At 37.2% G+C, this 17,894-nt stretch overlaps 1 protein-coding gene across 12 annotated transcripts in view; it reads right to left on the reverse strand.

The window, feature by feature from the left end:
* The window catches only part of LOC131428837 (uncharacterized), a 505,952-nt gene that overhangs the window by 41,379 nt on the left and 446,679 nt on the right, over positions 1 to 17,894 (reverse strand). For all 12 annotated transcript variants that reach the window (XM_058592893.1, XM_058592883.1, XM_058592886.1 and 9 more), the window contains one exon: positions 11,199 to 11,388. In XM_058592893.1, coding sequence (XP_058448876.1) covers positions 11,199 to 11,388 — 190 coding nt within the window. The remainder of the gene's footprint in view (positions 1 to 11,198; positions 11,389 to 17,894) is intronic.

A 17,894-nucleotide genomic window follows, 5' to 3' on the forward strand; every position in this document is an offset into this window, starting at 1 on the left:
CAAACGGCATAACCAAAATGTCAAATACCGGGATCAGCTCTACCTGGTACATTTTGAACGAGGTTCTACAACGATTAGCGATTTGAAGAACATCAAAGCTCTATTCCACATCATGGTAGAGTGGGAACGATACAAACCCGTCCACCGTGAGGTAACACAGTGCACCAATTGCCTTAACTGCCACATCCAAAGCCGTTGCTCTACCTGTGCCGGAAAACACCGAACCGAGGAATGCGAGCCGATGGGAGAACCGGCCATCAAATGTGCCAACTGCGGAGGCGAACATCACGCGACCAACAAAGCGTGTCCACAGCGAGCTGAATTCTTAAAAGTCAGAAAAGCAGCGATGGAGAAAAAGCAACCAAAGCAGAAGCAGAAACAGATGCCACCGAAAGTACTGGATATGTTCTTCCCACCGTTGAACCCGATACCACCTCTTTCCACTCCTCCACCGCCTCCCCTTGGTGGACCACAACAGGTTCCTCCAAGATTCCGTAGTTATGCTGATGCAGTAAACCAGCCCCCCACTGGTAATCAGCTTTACTCTATGGAACAGCTCGCCTTCCTATTTACGGAATTGGACAAGCAAACTCGTGCCTGTCGTACTGCGCAGGAACAGGTATCAGTAATGATGCTTTTTTATTACCGTCACGGGCAGCTCGTCAATAAGGCTCCTTAATTGGAACGCCCAATCTTTGGGTCCCAAGAAACTGGAATTCGCCGAATTCCTTAATACCGAAAACATCGATGTTGCAGTAGTCACCGAAACACACCTGAAGCCAAACATCAGCTTTAGTCTTCCGGATCATGTCATCGTACGTATGGATCGCACCTCTTCTGGGGGAGGTGGTGTGGCCATACTCATCAAAAGAGGCATTCGGTACAAGATACTGCCTGCCTTCAAACTTCGCTTGCTGGAAACCATCGGGATCGAAATGGAAACAACGAGAGGACCCATTGTCATCATTGCTGTCTACTGTTCGAAGCAATCCAGCACACGGAATGGTACGGCTGCAATGCTGAAAAACGACTTGTCATTGGTCACCCGACGGAATGGCAAATTTATCATCGGCGGAGATTTCAACGCTAGGCACGAAAGATGGGGAAATGGAAGGCGGAACCGGAATGGGCTCGTCCAAGCTGACCATCAAGAAGCTAGGCAGTACAACATCCTTGCCCCGGACTGCCCAACGAGATTGTCCACATCGGGAGTCCATTCCGTTTTGGACATATTCCTCAGTAACATCGTCATCGACAGCCCTCCGGTCACCATCAATGACCTCTCATCCGACCACTATCCGCTGGTACTGACTCTGGACTCTCCAGCATCGACAGTGCCGATACAACATCGCCGGAACTACCATCGTGTCGACTGGCCACGATATCAACAAATCACCGACCAACTCATCGACGTCGATCTGCCACTTGGTACCCCGGTGGAAATCGACGCAGCACTATCAAACATCCATCAAGCTATCGTGGTCGCTCGGGACAGGACGGTTTCGGCGGAACATCATCAGGTGAGTACCTCTCTCCAAATAGATAATACCACCAAATATATCATCCGTCTCCGGAATATCTTCCGGAGACAATTTCAACGAACTGGCGATCGTGCCAAGAAAATAGCTTACCAAAATCTGACTAGGGTTATCAAGGAAAGATTATCTGATTTGCGGAATAAAGTATTCCAGCAAAAGCTAAGGCAAATTCCGCCTCATTCTAAGCCCTTCTGGTCAATGACGAAGGTGCTTAAAAATAAAAAACGACCTATCCCTCCACTGGTTTCGCCTGAGGGCGCAGATGAAGGGATACTTATAACACCTTTAGAGAAAGTGAATGAACTGGGGCGGCAGTTTGTGTGTTCCCACAATTTGGGACTTAACATAGTTAGTCCACATCAACGGGCCGTAGCCGACAGCGTAGCCGAAATTGATGGATCGGACAGTTTAGTACCTGAGGATATGAGAGTTACTGCCGATGAGCTGATAGCTTTTATGAAAAAATCAAAAAACATGAAGGCCCCCGGTTTCGACAATACTTCTAACATCGAGCTAAAGCATTTGAGCACTCGCTCATTTGCTTTTCTAGCTAAAATATTTAACCGGTGCTGGGAGCTTGGCTACTTCCCTTCAATGTGGAAGTTAGCTAAAGTCATCCCAGTACTGAAACCGGGAAAAGATCCTTCTTTTTCCAAGAGCTATCGACCCATCAGCTTACTCTCTGCCCTGTCTAAGCTGTTCGAAAAATCCATCCAAAGCCGAATTCTCGCATTCGCCGATCAACATGGTGTCTTCCTGGAGGAACAGTTTGGGTTCCGGAAAGGAAGATCTACCATTCATCAACTCACAAGAGTTACCAACATCATTCGACGGAACAAGTCAGTATCCAAATCGACAGCAATGGCGATCTTGGATATCGAGAAAGCGTTCGACAATGTGTGGCACGATGGCCTGTTGTACAAGCTTCATCGATACAATTTTCCGATGTATCTGATTAAGATCATCAAAAGTTATCTTTCAAATAGAGCTTTCCAGGTTTCTCTGCAAAATGTTCAATCGGACAAATTTTCCATCCCTGCAGGTGTGCCCCAAGGAAGTATCCTGGGTCCCATCCTGTATAACATTTTCACATCAGACATCCCACCTCTTCCGGGGGGTGGTGTCTTGTCACAGTTTGCTGACGATACGGCCATCCTTTATGATGGACGAGTAGTCAGTATTCTGAAGAACAAATTGCAGAGGGGTCTGGATGCTCTAAATGAATATTTCACCAACTGGAAAATTGTAATCAATGCGGCGAAAACTCAGGTCATCCTGTTTCCGCATTCGAGATCAACTAGACTTGTTCCGTCTGACGAATGCAGAATTCGGTTCGGTGGCGCTGACGTGCAGTGGTCCGACGAAGTGGTCTATCTAGGACTAACGTATGACAGACATCTGATCTTTAGGTCACATGTTGAAAAAATAATCACCAAATGTAACATACTCATCAGGTCTCTGTACCCGTTGATATGTAGAACATCAAAACTGTGCCTGAAGAATCGGATGGCTGTCTACAAACAAATCATCTACCCCGCAATCGAATATGCAGTCCCCGTTTGGCGGGGTTGTGCACGGACGCACAGACTGCGGCTCCAGAGAGTTCAAAACAAAATCCTTAAAATGATCCTGAATCTGCCCCCTTGGACGAGAACCAGTGAAGTGCATGAGCTAGCTTCCCTTGATAGCCTAGAACAACGATTCGAACATCAAAATATAAAATTTGGAGAGAGGTGCTCAGCCTCAGCAATAGCAATAATTCAAAATTTGAATGTTTTAGGTTAAGATAGATTAAGTAGGTAGGAGTATTTTAATAATTCAAACAAACAAAATCAAAATTTTGAAATGTAAACCAATCCAAGATAAACTGAATAACAACATTAAAAACTTAAGATAGGGAAACAAAGATGAAAGGACTATGAACCGAAACACTTGTAATGTAAAGCATTGATGTAAAACGCAAATTCATGATAAATAAGCATACAATTTAGTCAAAAAAAAAAAAAGTAGTAGCTAACGTTTCAGTCTTATGCGTGACTTGCTAGAGGTAGGTTGTTGCTACACAGCAAGACAAAAAGTGCCATAAACGATTTGAAGCTTTTATTGGTATGCTCTGATCTTGTGTAATGCAAGATTGGATGAAATCCCATGTTATGTCGTTTCGCCTGAGAAATTGACAACTACCCCAGGGTAAATTTTGAGTGCATAAGACTAATTTCTAATTTATATAAGATGAACTCGATTGATAATGAGAAATATTTTATCGCTTCAACCGAAATCGCAGAATGGTAGTAATGGTAGAGAAACGCTATAAAAATAACTGCTTGCATACAAAACATGAACACAAGCTTGTTGAAGAGAAGCTTAAATATCGATATCCGTATCGCAAGCATGTACAAACATTTAATTGCATACATTTGGGCTATTGATGTAATTTCGTCGGCTACGAAACGAACACAAATCACGATAAATAGAGTCTATATTCTGGGTTCGCGTGTTCGGTTTTGATTTTTAATAAGGATCAATCTAAGCAGACTCTTGTGCATTTCCGGATTCAAAAGTGTGACGATTAATTGAAAATGTCAATCATTGGAAATTTTGGTTGCCTTGTTCCACATCAACGGCTCGAACAACCCCAAGGGGCTGATCCTTGTAGTTTTTTAAATGTACATAAATATTTCTATATATTTTTTTTCAAATGTACATAAATATTTCTATATAGATATAATACACTGAGGCGGATAGATTCCGCGTAACTTCGGAAATCCGCGTAAAACAACCGCAAAAACCAAAGAATTTGTTTTGATGCCAAATGTCTTATAAATGCATTCAAAGTCCAGATATGATGAAATCATCTTTGGGTCATAGACGTCTTTGGGTCATAGAAAAATTTTGAGATTTTCGAAATCGAATTTTTTTTATGCTCAATGTTATACAAATGCATAAAACGTCAAGATATGGTGTAATCTCAAAAATATTTTTTTTTTGAAAATAATCAAAAATTTGTGTCAGAGTTGACTCTGAGTAGAGGAAATTTCGGGATAACACCAAATCTCGACGTTTCAAGAATTTTTAAGACAAAACAAGAAACCCGGATTACTCTAAAAATACACGTAAAAATTCGTGTAACTTCGGAAGACGGCGTAAAAAACCGCGTAGCTTCAGAAAACCGCGTAAAAAGTATCGCGTAAAAAATGCGTAAAAAACCGTTAAAAAAATATATATATAATTCGTGGTCCCTGTTTAACAATAGTATACAAGTATTTATTTCATCGATTCGAATCAATGGTTGGAGACAGGCGCGTACGTTTTTTCGGAGGGTTCAGAACCTAATGATTAGTTTCCAAATGCATAGAATTACTTGTAAATGTTTTGGATAAAGTTGTTTACTTGACATTTTTTTATTTTATAACTCACTTAAATATGACACGAATTTCGCACTTAATCATGTTCACAGTTGACAAAATTTTCTCAGATTCGAATGAAACTTTCTGGACGTGTAGACTTTGTTTTTTTTTTCAAATTGATATATACTGTCTCTTGTACAATGCTACACTTTCTAACCATTTTTATTCAAATAGTTGACGAATAATGGTAATGCCTACAAAACAGTATTATATTATTGATTTCACAAAATCAGTCGAATTTTCCAATGAAAATACTGAAAAACTTCTATATCGAATCCTATCTTTTTATCCGGTGTCTTTTTATCGAAAACTAAACAAAACTAAACTGAAAGTTATTATCATCCAAGAATTAAATGAATCTCAATTTGAGAGGAGAATTTAAACCCAAGTAGCAAATGTAACTTATTGAAATTTCAAGAGGTTCTACAATCGTTTTAGAATTATTTTTTTTAAATATATTAAAATCGGTTGTGTAACTAATACCTGTAAAGTTTTACGATAATACCGAAAAAAATCACTATAGAACAATTTTTAATATATCTAAAACAATTGTGCAGAAAATCACCAACTTGCCCACGTTGCACTAGTAGTTCTAGAAATTCTGCCGAAATTTTCACATCGTCATGTAAAAACAAAGTAACTAAAACAATTGTTCAACTTATCGAAAATTTTCCAAATGGCTGTCATAATTGTATCGGACTCAATATATGCCGAAATGACTGTTTATCTCTTGTGAAGAAAACAATAGTGAAATTATGCTCTCCGCAAGACAAAAACTAATAAGCGAATTGAAAACCTCACTGTAAAAACTGTTTTGCTGTCGAGTCCGTTTTGTCTTGACTGCTTCATGGAATTTTGGGTCAGTGTGTGCAGTTTTCTTTATTTTTAGAAAAACAATTCGAAAATTACAAATAAGTTGTACCAGATCTATCTGCTTGAAATGAACGTAAAACTTGCCGATATGAGAATATTATCATAAAAGTTTCAGAAATACAGCATTACATACGCAGTGAAAGTAAAAATCAAATCAGATAATTTTTATTCGGTTTTCATCTCGCGAAAAAATGAACAGACCTGACATCAATTTTCAAAGATATTGAAGGAAAAGTTAAGTTCATAATAATTACTCTTATAGTTATATATTACCGCTTGAGCAACTTGTTTTTGCAACTAAAGCACACCTACAGTGCGTATCACAAAAGTCGGGTACACTAAGATGAATGACTAAACTGTATTGTTGTTTAAGTCCAACTAGTTTGATAAAAATAAAAACAACTACTTTGATAAAAATAAAACAAAAATTTCTGTTTTCAATATTTACATGTTTATATTTCCTTTCATTTAGATAAAATAGATCATTACGTCGGGTGAACCATTTTCTTTTCAACACACTGTTACCCTCGGTGCCATATTAGAAAATGTTAAAGAAAAATTCATTTCAAGATTTTTCAGAATAATTGAAACATCGATATGATTAAAATCGTCTGAAAAGGTGTATGAATGTTTGATATTTTTCTTATACATATTTTAAACACTCTCCCGATCACATTCATTGAAAAGAATAGATTTTTATTTTCATAGAAATTGATGTGCAATCATCAAAACACGTACATTCAAAGGCGCTTGAAAATTTCAGGCGTACGAAGACATGTTTTACCATAAAAATGCAGTTCGTTGTTGATTTTTTTTACTAAAATGTAAAAGATCAATTCAATAATATGTAGTATTACCATTTATTTATATGCAGAATATTTTTAAACTGCCATGTTTGTGTTACGGACAGTTGTATTGAAAATCAAATGTGAAACTTATTCATTTGAAATTGAGTTTGCTATGTTTTTGTAAACATCAATTCAATTCTTGTTTACATTACGTAGTAGTTTCCATGAGTTTCACAATTGTTTTTTTGCTGATTTAATTGCAGCATATGTAATGGGATCGATGCATGAGTTTTTGTATCAGTTGCACCATAATTGTGAATAAATGTTCGTAACAAGGGAAGAACTTACAGATATGTTGCACAACAAAGAAAAATTGCGCCTTTTCCATAACAGAACAGTCACCAGAATAGTAATATAAACTAAATTGATAAATTGCATAATCTGAAGAAAAATACAGGACAGCAACTAAACGTGCTACTTGGGAAGAATACTGGTTGCCTGATATTTGCGAAAAGTATTAGTAATTAACAAGAAAAAATGTTAGTTTCCTGAAACAGCCCGCCTTACAATGCATGGACGGTTGGAAGGGAACATAATAACCTACCGTGGAACAAAGTTTCATTGAACTCGCAAGGGATGTTCTTTTTTTGTAAATTGACTTTAAAATTTTTAGGTCGATTTTTTCCAGAGTAGGATTCGTATACACAAGAACCTCAATTTACGCGCAGAGCCGGGGGTGCGTAAATTAAATTTCACGTAAATTAAAAAAACCACATCGCGTTATTTCAAGTTTTTCGCGTAAAAGAAGGTTTTTCAAAATTCATTTGATTTTAGTGTAAATAACAGGAACAATCCTACTACGTCCGATGCTTAAGCGCCTGATGACCTTTTGAGTATGTTCTGAGACTATAGAAATACTTAAGAGATGTTATACGATCCAAGAACTACTTGGAGCATTGTCCTTAGGGACTACACTGTGTCACAGCAAGAACTACAACGGCTAATACATTTTTTGTTTGTGGTTCATACTTTTAGAGCTACACATTGCTTACTTGTCTCTTTATAGCTGTTCCAGGTAGGTTCCTAGTCGTGCAAGAACTTCAGTGAATACAGGTCTCAAGATCTATACGAGCATTCGGCAGTCTATGTATAGTTTTTCAATGCTGCTCATAGTTGTGAAGCTACATACTGCTTACTTGTGTATTTTGATCTTTTCTCGGGACATTCTCAGTCGTCCAAGAACTACAGTGAAAACAAGTCTTAAGACCTACACGAGTATTCAGTAGTTTATGTATAATTTTCCAATACTTCCCCTTATTCTTAAGGCCTGAACTCCAGGTAGTTTTTGGATGGCCAATGGTAATCACAATTATTCTATTGATCGCATGTGGTATCACGAATGTGGACCGAGAACGATAAGTTCGTTACTGCACTGTGTGGCACAGGTAAATCTTAAGGCCTGAGCTCCAAGTAATATTTGGATGAACCAGCACTTCCTAATAATTCGTCGCAATGATTCCATAAATTGATTGAAACACAAAAGGTATAGACCGCAATCAATAAACTCGCTAAAGTCATCGGTTTCATTGGTAGACCTTAAGACTTGTTCCGAGGAAGTTTCGGATGAGCGAGTTCTTCTACAGATCTTATCACAGTATGTCAATTTTCTGTAATTAGTCCTACGAGTACATACCACACTCAATAGTCATACAAGAGTCACCCGTTAAGTGATTATATACAATATCTGTTGTCAAGAGAATTTTTGATGCCCAATATCTTATTTAGATTCTTCGAATCGCGATTTTTCGCGATCATCGCGTAAATTAAATAAAACATCGCGTTATTTAAAATAAAGCGCACAAAAAAAGTTCGCGTAAATTGAGGTTTTAGTGTATATAAATTTCGCGCAAAATCGTATTCGGAGTTGGCAGCATATAGACTATATTACAAAATGCTTGCTTTATTTGCTCACTTTATTTTTCCAAAATTGATCCAGACTATGTTTTGAAAAGACTTGACATTTTTACCAATTGTTTTCAATTAATTTGGGTTTAAAAATGGCAATTCCTACAAAAAATAGTTGGGCTGATGATGTATTCAAAATAAGTCTAATTTTCGAATGAAAGTACTGAAAATATTACCAATCGAATTTTACACTAATCTTAAAAATTTGAAGTCCCGTGGATATGGTGAATTTGAGCACTTTTATCGTTACTCCAGAGATGGTTAAAAAAGCTGCAAAAAAAATGAAATGCTCGTTCGCTCCCGGGCCTGATGGATTACCCGCTGCTATTTTAACTCGTTGTATTACTGTCTCAGCAGGACCGCTTAGCACTATTTTCAATCGATCGTTTGAATTAGCAAAATTCCCACTTGTGTTGAAGTAATTATTCATGTGCCCCGTATTCAAGAATGGGGATTGACGAATTGTTTCAAATTATCGCGGGATAACCAGTCTCTCTGCTTCTTCAAAACTTTTTGAAATGATCGTCAGTAAGGCTATCATGGATCGTGCAAGGAATTACATCTCATTCGACCAACATGGGTTTATGCCAGGATGATCAGTTACAACTAATTTAATGACGTTTACGTCCTGGTGCATCGCTTGCATGGAGACTAAGGCACAGATGGATGTAATCTACACGGATCTAAAAGCTGCTTTTGACAAAATTGACCATAAAATACTGTTGTGCAAATTGTCTCATCTCGGGTTTTCTGCTCAGCTTGTGTCGTGGTTAAACTCATATCTTTCTGGTAGGATTTTACGAGTAAAATTGTATAATTGTACGTCATCGCAATTTTCGAATAGTTCTGGAGTTCCACAAGGCAGTAATTTAGGACCATTGCTATTCACACTGCTCTGCAATGATGTTTTATTGGTTCTGGGAGATGGTTTCAAACTGATATATGCAGAAGACTTAAAATTGTATGTCGTAGTTCGAACTGTGGAGGATTGTCGGCGATTACAGCATCAACTACAACTCTTCGTCGATTGGTTCTGCGTGAATAATCTTTTTATCAACGTTTCAAAGTGTCAGGTGATGACGTTTCATCGTAATATGCATCCTGTTAAATTCGACTACTGTATTGGTCCTTCAGTCCTGACTAGAGTGAACCGGGTGAATGATTTGGGAATACAAATGGATGAAAAATTGACATTCGATTCACATGGATCATTAATAATCACGAAAGCCCTACGTAAATTGGGATTCATTTCTAAAAACGCTAAGGAATTTAAAGATCCACACTGTTTGAAGGCTTTGTACTGTTCACTGGTTCGGCCAATCCTTGAGACCGCGTCAGTTCTTTGGTTTCCTCATCAAACTTCGTGGTGCATGCAAATTGAACGTGTTCAAAAACGCTTCGTTCGTTTGGTACTGCGACCCCTACCGTGGGGAGATCCAGCAAATCTGCCACCCTATCCTGATAGATGTGAACTAATTGGAATCGATACTTTGCAACGTCGCCGAAAAATTCAGCAAGCAGTGTTCGCTGCAAAATTGATTAACGGAGAGATTGATGCACCTGAGTTACGTTGTGAAATGAATTTTCGGACACCGAGTAGAACTCTGCGAAATGCAACTCTGCTTCAGCACAGATTTCACAGGACTCTTTTCGGATATAATGAACCGATAGCCGCTTGTATTCGAACGTTCACTGCAGTCGAAGATTACTACGAGTTTGGTGAATCATCTAGTCGCTTTGCTAGTAAAATTAAACGATGTGCCATTATGTTTTGACAATGTTTTACAATATTTATTTTTTATGTTTTTATTTAGTATGTAGTTAGCCGTTTTAAGATTATCGTAGTTGTTTTGTTCTTGTTTTTGTTCCTGTAACTGTTTTAAAAGATGGTGGTTTTTACGCCCGTATGAGAATGACAAACAAGACTCAACTCAAATGGGCTTTTTCCCACCCTATCTGTTCATTTAGATTCGTTTATCCGATAGACATAAACAGAAATAAATAAATAAAAAAAAATAAATAAATAAATAAATAAATAAATAAATAAATAAAAAAACGCCGATAATTATCAGTTTTTGCAATGACTAAGTGGAAACATATATTGGAGAAACCAAATAGATGAAAAACTTAACAGAAAAGATGATTTTTTGGAAAAAGATTCGCTCAGAAACAGAACTCGAACCTGTCATTTCGCCACCCTGAACCTTGTGATAGACACTGCTCTAAAACACGGTTAGGCATGATAGAATGTACATCGAACATGGTCTACATCCAGGCCGTCACCCGACCGGTACCATACATCCAAAAACTTCTCTGTTCATCAAATACTAGTCTTCCACTCAAGCACAGAGTACGAGTTATGGCGACTTAACGTCAAACCAACTAAAATTATTTAATCGATAGATAATTATGTTCCCTGTCAACCTTTCATACATTGCCCATCTTGAGGGAAAAAAAATTTTCTTGCAAAAACCTTTTCTTATCCAGCATTGATACTGATACTGCAAATATCAGGCAACTAGCAACAGGGTATTCGGTAAAATTTTCTCACAAATTGAGATTCATTGGAATCTTTTAGTTCCGTTTAGTTTAGTTCTCAGGCCCTTTACGAACCGCGCCCCACTTACCTTTGTATCCGTTCATCGTGAGATACCGGTCGCCCTGATCGGTCAGTTCTCCGTCGTAAACACTGCTTTGGAACAGGTTCATATTGTGCCCACTGGACGAACCGGTCGCTAATATTCGAGGCCGGTCTTCCTCCAGAAGCCGTTCGGTGCTTTCGTGATAGATTTGATGTATCGATGCGTCACATTTTAACTGATGAAAAAAGAGAGGAAGATAAAAAAAAGACTTTAATAAACAATATTAAACAATTTTAAACTTCACCACCTGACGGGCGAACAAAAGTCAGACTGAGCCGCCAGCCGCCTAGTAAACTAGGCTGATAGAACAAAGCCAAACGATTATTAAAAGGATAATTGAAATTAATGTTTTTACACCTTTCACCAAGCCTGAACCTGCCAAGTTTTACAATAGGGGAAAGTTCGTCTTCTAGTAATCTCAGCTCACGCTTCCTTGCACCGTACGAGATTGTGAGCCCCTTCTCGTGAGGAATGATCGCTTAATTATTGAGTTTTATGCATCTATCAGCTGGGGTTAAGCGGCAAGGTGTTGTTCCCTGAGCACACGACACAGGATCCAAAGTACCCTCATCGTATTGCTATATATATGTGTGTTCTGTCGTGATGCCGATCCTTTCGGTGGGGAAGCTGTGGGAGCCAAAGGAACTCGAAGTAGAAACCTTCGCTGAGATGGTTCAGTCTGCTACAGCCTTTCGTGAAAAGAGTGTGAACTTTGCTAAACGGTTTTGTTGCTCTTGAAAGGAATATTTCCTTCCGTAAGAACAAAAATGATACTAAGCCTAACGGGAAACCTAGAACGGAACGCTAATGGGCTCATCAATGAAGCAGATTGTTGTTCCGAGGACTTTGATAATGAGAGATTAGTTCAAAGTACAGCAGGTTTTGTAATTTTCCTAAGCAATTTGAGCCGGAAAGTATCTCAACCGTAAAGGCTAAGTGTTATGAAATGTTATCAATCAATGTTGGAAAATATATTGTTTAGTGTTTTTGGTGAATTGAATGGTAAAACTATATTTGAAAGGCAAAAAAATTACTTGTTGAATATTGGTTTTGAAAGCATTAATTGTTGCTGATTTATCCACATAAACCAATGACTTCACATATCCCCACAAAAAAATAGTCGAGTTTCGTCAAATCACACGAACGCGGAGGCCAACTCGCCGGTCCAATTCTCGAAATAAAGGTGTCCTTGAAATGTTCTTTCAATAAGTCAATTGTTGTTGAAACCACATTTTGTCCACATCCATATCTTGAAGATTTGACAACAAAAATTCATTGATCATGGTTCTGTATCGATTTCCATTCACGAAAATTCCTCGTCCTTCCTCACTTTTAAAGAAATGAGGACCGAAGATTCCACACCAAACGAACTGTGAGTGTAGACCAAAATTTGGTAATTACATTCTTTATGGTGGTCTCAGACGGACGATTATGTGCAGCATAAAATTCACGAAGTGTTCTATAAACAGTTTTAATCGAACACTGATTTAGAAAATAAATATCCACGATTTGAAAGGATTGTTCTGGAATTGTTATCATTAATAGGTCATGATGATTTACCGAACAATACTGAGTAGAGATGTTATTTTACACTGTAAAAACAACTTTCAGACATTAGAGGAATCCCTATTGAAAAAACAAATCTCCTAAAAAACATCCATTAGTAACAGAGCTTTCCGATAGAATAATCAAGTTATTAGCATAATTTGTTCGAAATAGAAGCAAATTTTGGTCAAGTTATTAGAAAAAAAGATCAAATGTTCGGCAATATATGATAAAATTTTCGGTAGTATGAGATATCTAGAACTAACTCAAAGTTGAAGTTTTCTAAAGTGTTCGGTATGAACGAGCATTAGGGTGAAATGCAGTGCCAAAACAAGGCACTCTAATTTTCAACCGCATAAATTGAACGAATTATCGCACAAAGCGTATTGTGCAAAACCAATACATAAAAATAAGGAATATTTTCAGCGATTGATCACCGTGGGCTTCCGACACGTTTTGTTCGGTAGTACCTGCTTATTCGGTTCATTAGCGTGAGATGTAAACGGTGAGTGTGACACTTGTTGTGTTCGATTGATTACCTTGAAAACCTTTTAATACTCAAGTACAATATGAGAAGTAAAAATTTGGGATACACAACAATTTTACGAGTTGACGAATCCGGGCAGTTATTTTGAATCTCATAAAATGCAATTTTCTAATATTCTATCGGTTATCCTCTTATTTTTGATTTATGATTTATACATTGCTGCTTGATTTGTTTACATACTATACGCCGGTCGTCACCATCATTTTAGGTAACGTATCATAAAAAATACAATTGTTTCAAATTTTTGTAAGATTCGACATAAACGTATTTATTTAATGTTTGTTTACCTTTTCTACAATGAATAGATATATGATTCGCTCAAGCTAAAGAAAAATTTCCCGGAATTTATTCATATTCACGTCATCCAGTTATGCCTCTGACATTACCCACCCGTTCTTTCCCCTAATGAACCCAATGCTAGGGATACTGCTAGCAATGAATTCATCAACCACATACAAAATATGGAACTAGAAATGCTTTGTGATTAAGCCATTTCAATAGTTAAGTAAGAACTGTTTGATGACTTGTGATCATTTTGCTCACAAATTTCACATCAGGAATTAAAATCTAGCGTTCATTTCTACATCATCAGTAAGCTTAGTTTGAAACTTTTGAAGTGAAATTTCGAAAAAAAACCAAAACACTTAAGTTCTTGCAATTAAAATTTTCACAACTAACTATTCTTAGAATTTTGAAATTTTGCTTTGTCAAGTCGTAATTGGTTTTTGAAATGTACAAACGGTCACTACTGCGTTCCACGGAGGTGATTTTAGAACTGAAAAATAGTGATTGAAGCAAAACTGCACGAAGAATCAGAAAAGGCAACGGAAAATTATAAAATTTTAGCCGAAATTTGAAAATGTTTCAAGTAATTTTCATAAACTTTTCATCATTTTCTGTATTGATTGCGCGCTTCTGTTTCGTATGACGGTAGAGTGAGAAATGCACAGTGGGTTCGGTGGCGTTATATAATGAGCAAAACTTACGTATATGAAAATGACACGAATTTAAGTATTGGTTTTTGTGTTGAAATAACAACGAGTTAAATGCAATAAAATTATTATTGTAAGAAATTATTCATTTTATAAGTCAACTGATATTTATAATGCTAGTAATACCCAACTCTGTTTAGCTCAATGCAATGATGCCGCTTTGTTGGATAATATCATATAAAAGATATTAAGGAGTGTATCGAAAATAAGCTATCCACATACATTTGTGTCGTACGCATGTATTTGTGACGGTTTTTATGTCCAGATCACAGCATGCTGTGCGTTTGGCTGTCAGCTTTCGTTTCTTTACTTGTTTGTGCGGTTGAAATTCTGCGTTTACAAAATGTCGCGTATTGAAAAGGAAGTGAAAATTAAGGTTCTAGACACATGGCTAAGCGAGAAGGGTATTCCTATGCGAAAATTGGCGAAGCGGTTTGTTATTCATCATGTCAGTGTTAAAACCATTATTAATAAGTTTGAGGAACACTATTCTTCGGATGAGCTACTAGGAAGAGGCAGAAAATCCGGTTCTTCAAACCCGAAACTGGACCAGAAAGAGGTATCTCTTCAATCATGAAGAACAAATCAATGTCAATAGGTGAGTTGGCCAAAAAACAGGAACGAGTATCGGAATGATCCAGCGTACCAAGAGGCGAAATCACCTGAAGACCTACAGAAGCAGAAAATTTCGAAACAAACTGTAGTATAGAAGAAGCGAGCAGCAACAAGGGCCCGGAAATTGTATTCACGTCTTTTGCAGTATCCGGATGCATGCGTTTTGATGGCCGATTAGATTTATGTAAAGGAGGACTCAAAAACTCCTCCAGGTCCACGATACTTTACTGTCGTCGTTGGGGATAATGTGAGCGATGCGGACAGGTCGATTCAAGTGGAGAAATTCGGTCGGAAGGTACTGGTATGGCAAGCAATATGTTCCTGTGGTTTGAAGTCAACCATTTTTTACACTACAGGAACTATAAATGCAAAAATCTGGGTGTCTCCAGAAGAGATTACTGCCCTTAAATAAGAAGCATAGTACACCTCCACTGTTTTGGTCAGATTTAGTGTTGGCTCACTATGCCAAAACCACTCTCAGTTGGCTTGCGGAAAGGGGTATAAATTTCTTTGAGAAAATTATCAATCCATCCATCAAATTGCCCTCAGCTTCGACCCATCGAACGTGACTGGGCAATCGAGAAGAAGGTCTTCAAGAAGACTGGTAAGGCAGCTGGGAACATGCAGGAGTTAAAAAAAAAACTTGGGCTCAAGTGTCCAAAAAATGCGATGCAACACTTGTCCGGAACTTGACGAAGAGATTTCGATCAAAAGTTCGACAATTTGTGAAGGAATAACTTAAATTTCATCCGGTTTACATTATGCTCAAGTTTAATCTCGTACAATAAAAAATCAATTTTTAGTTTGAATAAAATCTCGTTTTTTTATCATAATTTGATAGAAAAATTTGTGGATTGCTTATTTTCGATACACTCCTTACTTCAGATTGTAGCAAAACTGAAAATTTAACCTAGACATGTTTATTTGAATTAAATTAAATCAAGCCAAGTATTATCATATAACCTGGTGCCGGAATCGTAATTCAAAAATATATACGTTTATGGAAAATGTATTTATTTGGTACATTTTCGTTGTCTGGTGAACGTCCAGTAATTTCTTATTCGAACAGTTTTTTAATCGATAATAAAATTGGACCGCGCTCCTCTCATGCAGTGAATTACTATTTGGCTCTGGTAAAGATATAGAGAACACTTGATTGTTGTCTTGTCTTTAATCGATCTTTAGACGAAGAATATATGTTTGATATTCAACTCATGCATATACATTGTTAAAATGTTACTCACGTATGTGTACTTATAACCTCATGTTAGTTAATTATAAATACTAATGATTCATAGTTCTACTGTAATAGTAATCATCATTTACAATAAAAATTGAATTTGGATATATTCGAATTGCAAAATATTCACAAAACCATCACGAATCAAAAAGTCTCTCTTTTACAAGCCAACAAAACATGTGGTAAGCCCACTGCTATCAATCATTGAAACTATTCCTTGTTTCTAAGTGTTAGTTTTGCCTGATATGCTTTGTGCGACGTTTCGTTCAACTCAAGTCGTTAAAATTTTGCGTTCGTTTTTGGGAACTACATTTCACCTTAAGGAGCTGGTTAAGGTGAAATGTAGCGGAATGCGGAAATCGCGTTTTTGATCAATTATTCAAAAACTAGACCGATTTTCAAAAAACCAAAAACACTTAAGTTTTCGAAATCAAATTTATCATAACTAAGTATTCTTAGAATTTTGAAATTTTGCTTTGCCGAGCCGTAATTGGTTTTTGAAATGTATAAACGGTTACTGTTCCGTTCCACGGGGATGATTTTAGAACTGAAAAGTAGTGTTTGTAGCAGAATTTCACAAAGAATCTGATAATGCAACTCAAAATTATAAAATATTAGCTAGAACAACCGAAATTTGAAAAAGTTTAGATAAATTTTTCCGCATTTTTTTTATTGCTTGCGCGCTGCTGTTTCGTATTGAGGTGGTGTGAGAAATGCACGGTGGGGACGGTGGCATTATATCGTGAGCAAAAATTACATATAAAATAATGACGCGAATTTATGCAGTATTGGGTTTTTTGTTGAAATAAAAACTAGTTGAATACAATAAAATGGGTATTGAAAGTTATCGTTTATTTTATAAGTAACTGTCATTTATAATGCTAATAATGTGCAATTCTGTCGAATGCAATGCATTGCAAGGTCTTGGTATTACATTTATTGTTGAATATGACCATTTGTTTCAACAGACTTCGCAGACAAGGAGTGGTGGAACAGTAATGGGAGAATACTGAATCTACACCAGAAAAATGTCTGGGTGTGGAAGTCTTAGAATTACATTCCTTTTAAGAAATTTGGCCTTTCTGATTTAACAGCAATCGCAGCCAACTCATAGCATAGCTTCGATTACATGGCTAGTGCTACGATCCTATTGACACAACATAAATAATACTTTCTACTTATTCGAAGATGATAATGAAAGCCAATTAGAATGGAATATATTGGCATTGAATGTATTCGATAAGTAAATTCGACCGCGCTCTATCATGCATGTCAAGTAAATACTTTTACGTAAATTCTATCTCATCGGCGAGAAGGGCCTGGTGAACGACTGGAAAAGATATCAAAAATACTTGAATGTTCTCTTGTCTTCAATCGTTCTTTTGAAGGAGAATCCATGCTTGCTACTAAACTCAGGCATATACATGGTTAGCAAGTTGGTCAATACATATACATATAGCCTCATGTTAGTCATTCATAATTACTCATTATTTATAGCTCTAGTGTAAGAGTAATCACTAACAATAACGATTGAATTAGCATATATTCAAAGTGTGAAAGATTCGAAAATCCATTACGTCCAGTCTTTTTTACAAGTCAATATAACGAGAGGTAAACCCACTGCGCTCAATCCTTGAAAAAAGTTCTTGTTTCTATGTGTCCGTTTTTCTTGGTATGCTTTGTGCGACGGTTCGTTCAACTGAAGCGTGTAAAATTTTGCGCGCATTTTATGACGCTACATT

The sequence above is a fragment of the Malaya genurostris genome, chromosome 2 (assembly GCF_030247185.1).
Source record: "Malaya genurostris strain Urasoe2022 chromosome 2, Malgen_1.1, whole genome shotgun sequence".
Taxonomy (NCBI): domain Eukaryota; kingdom Metazoa; phylum Arthropoda; class Insecta; order Diptera; family Culicidae; genus Malaya; species Malaya genurostris.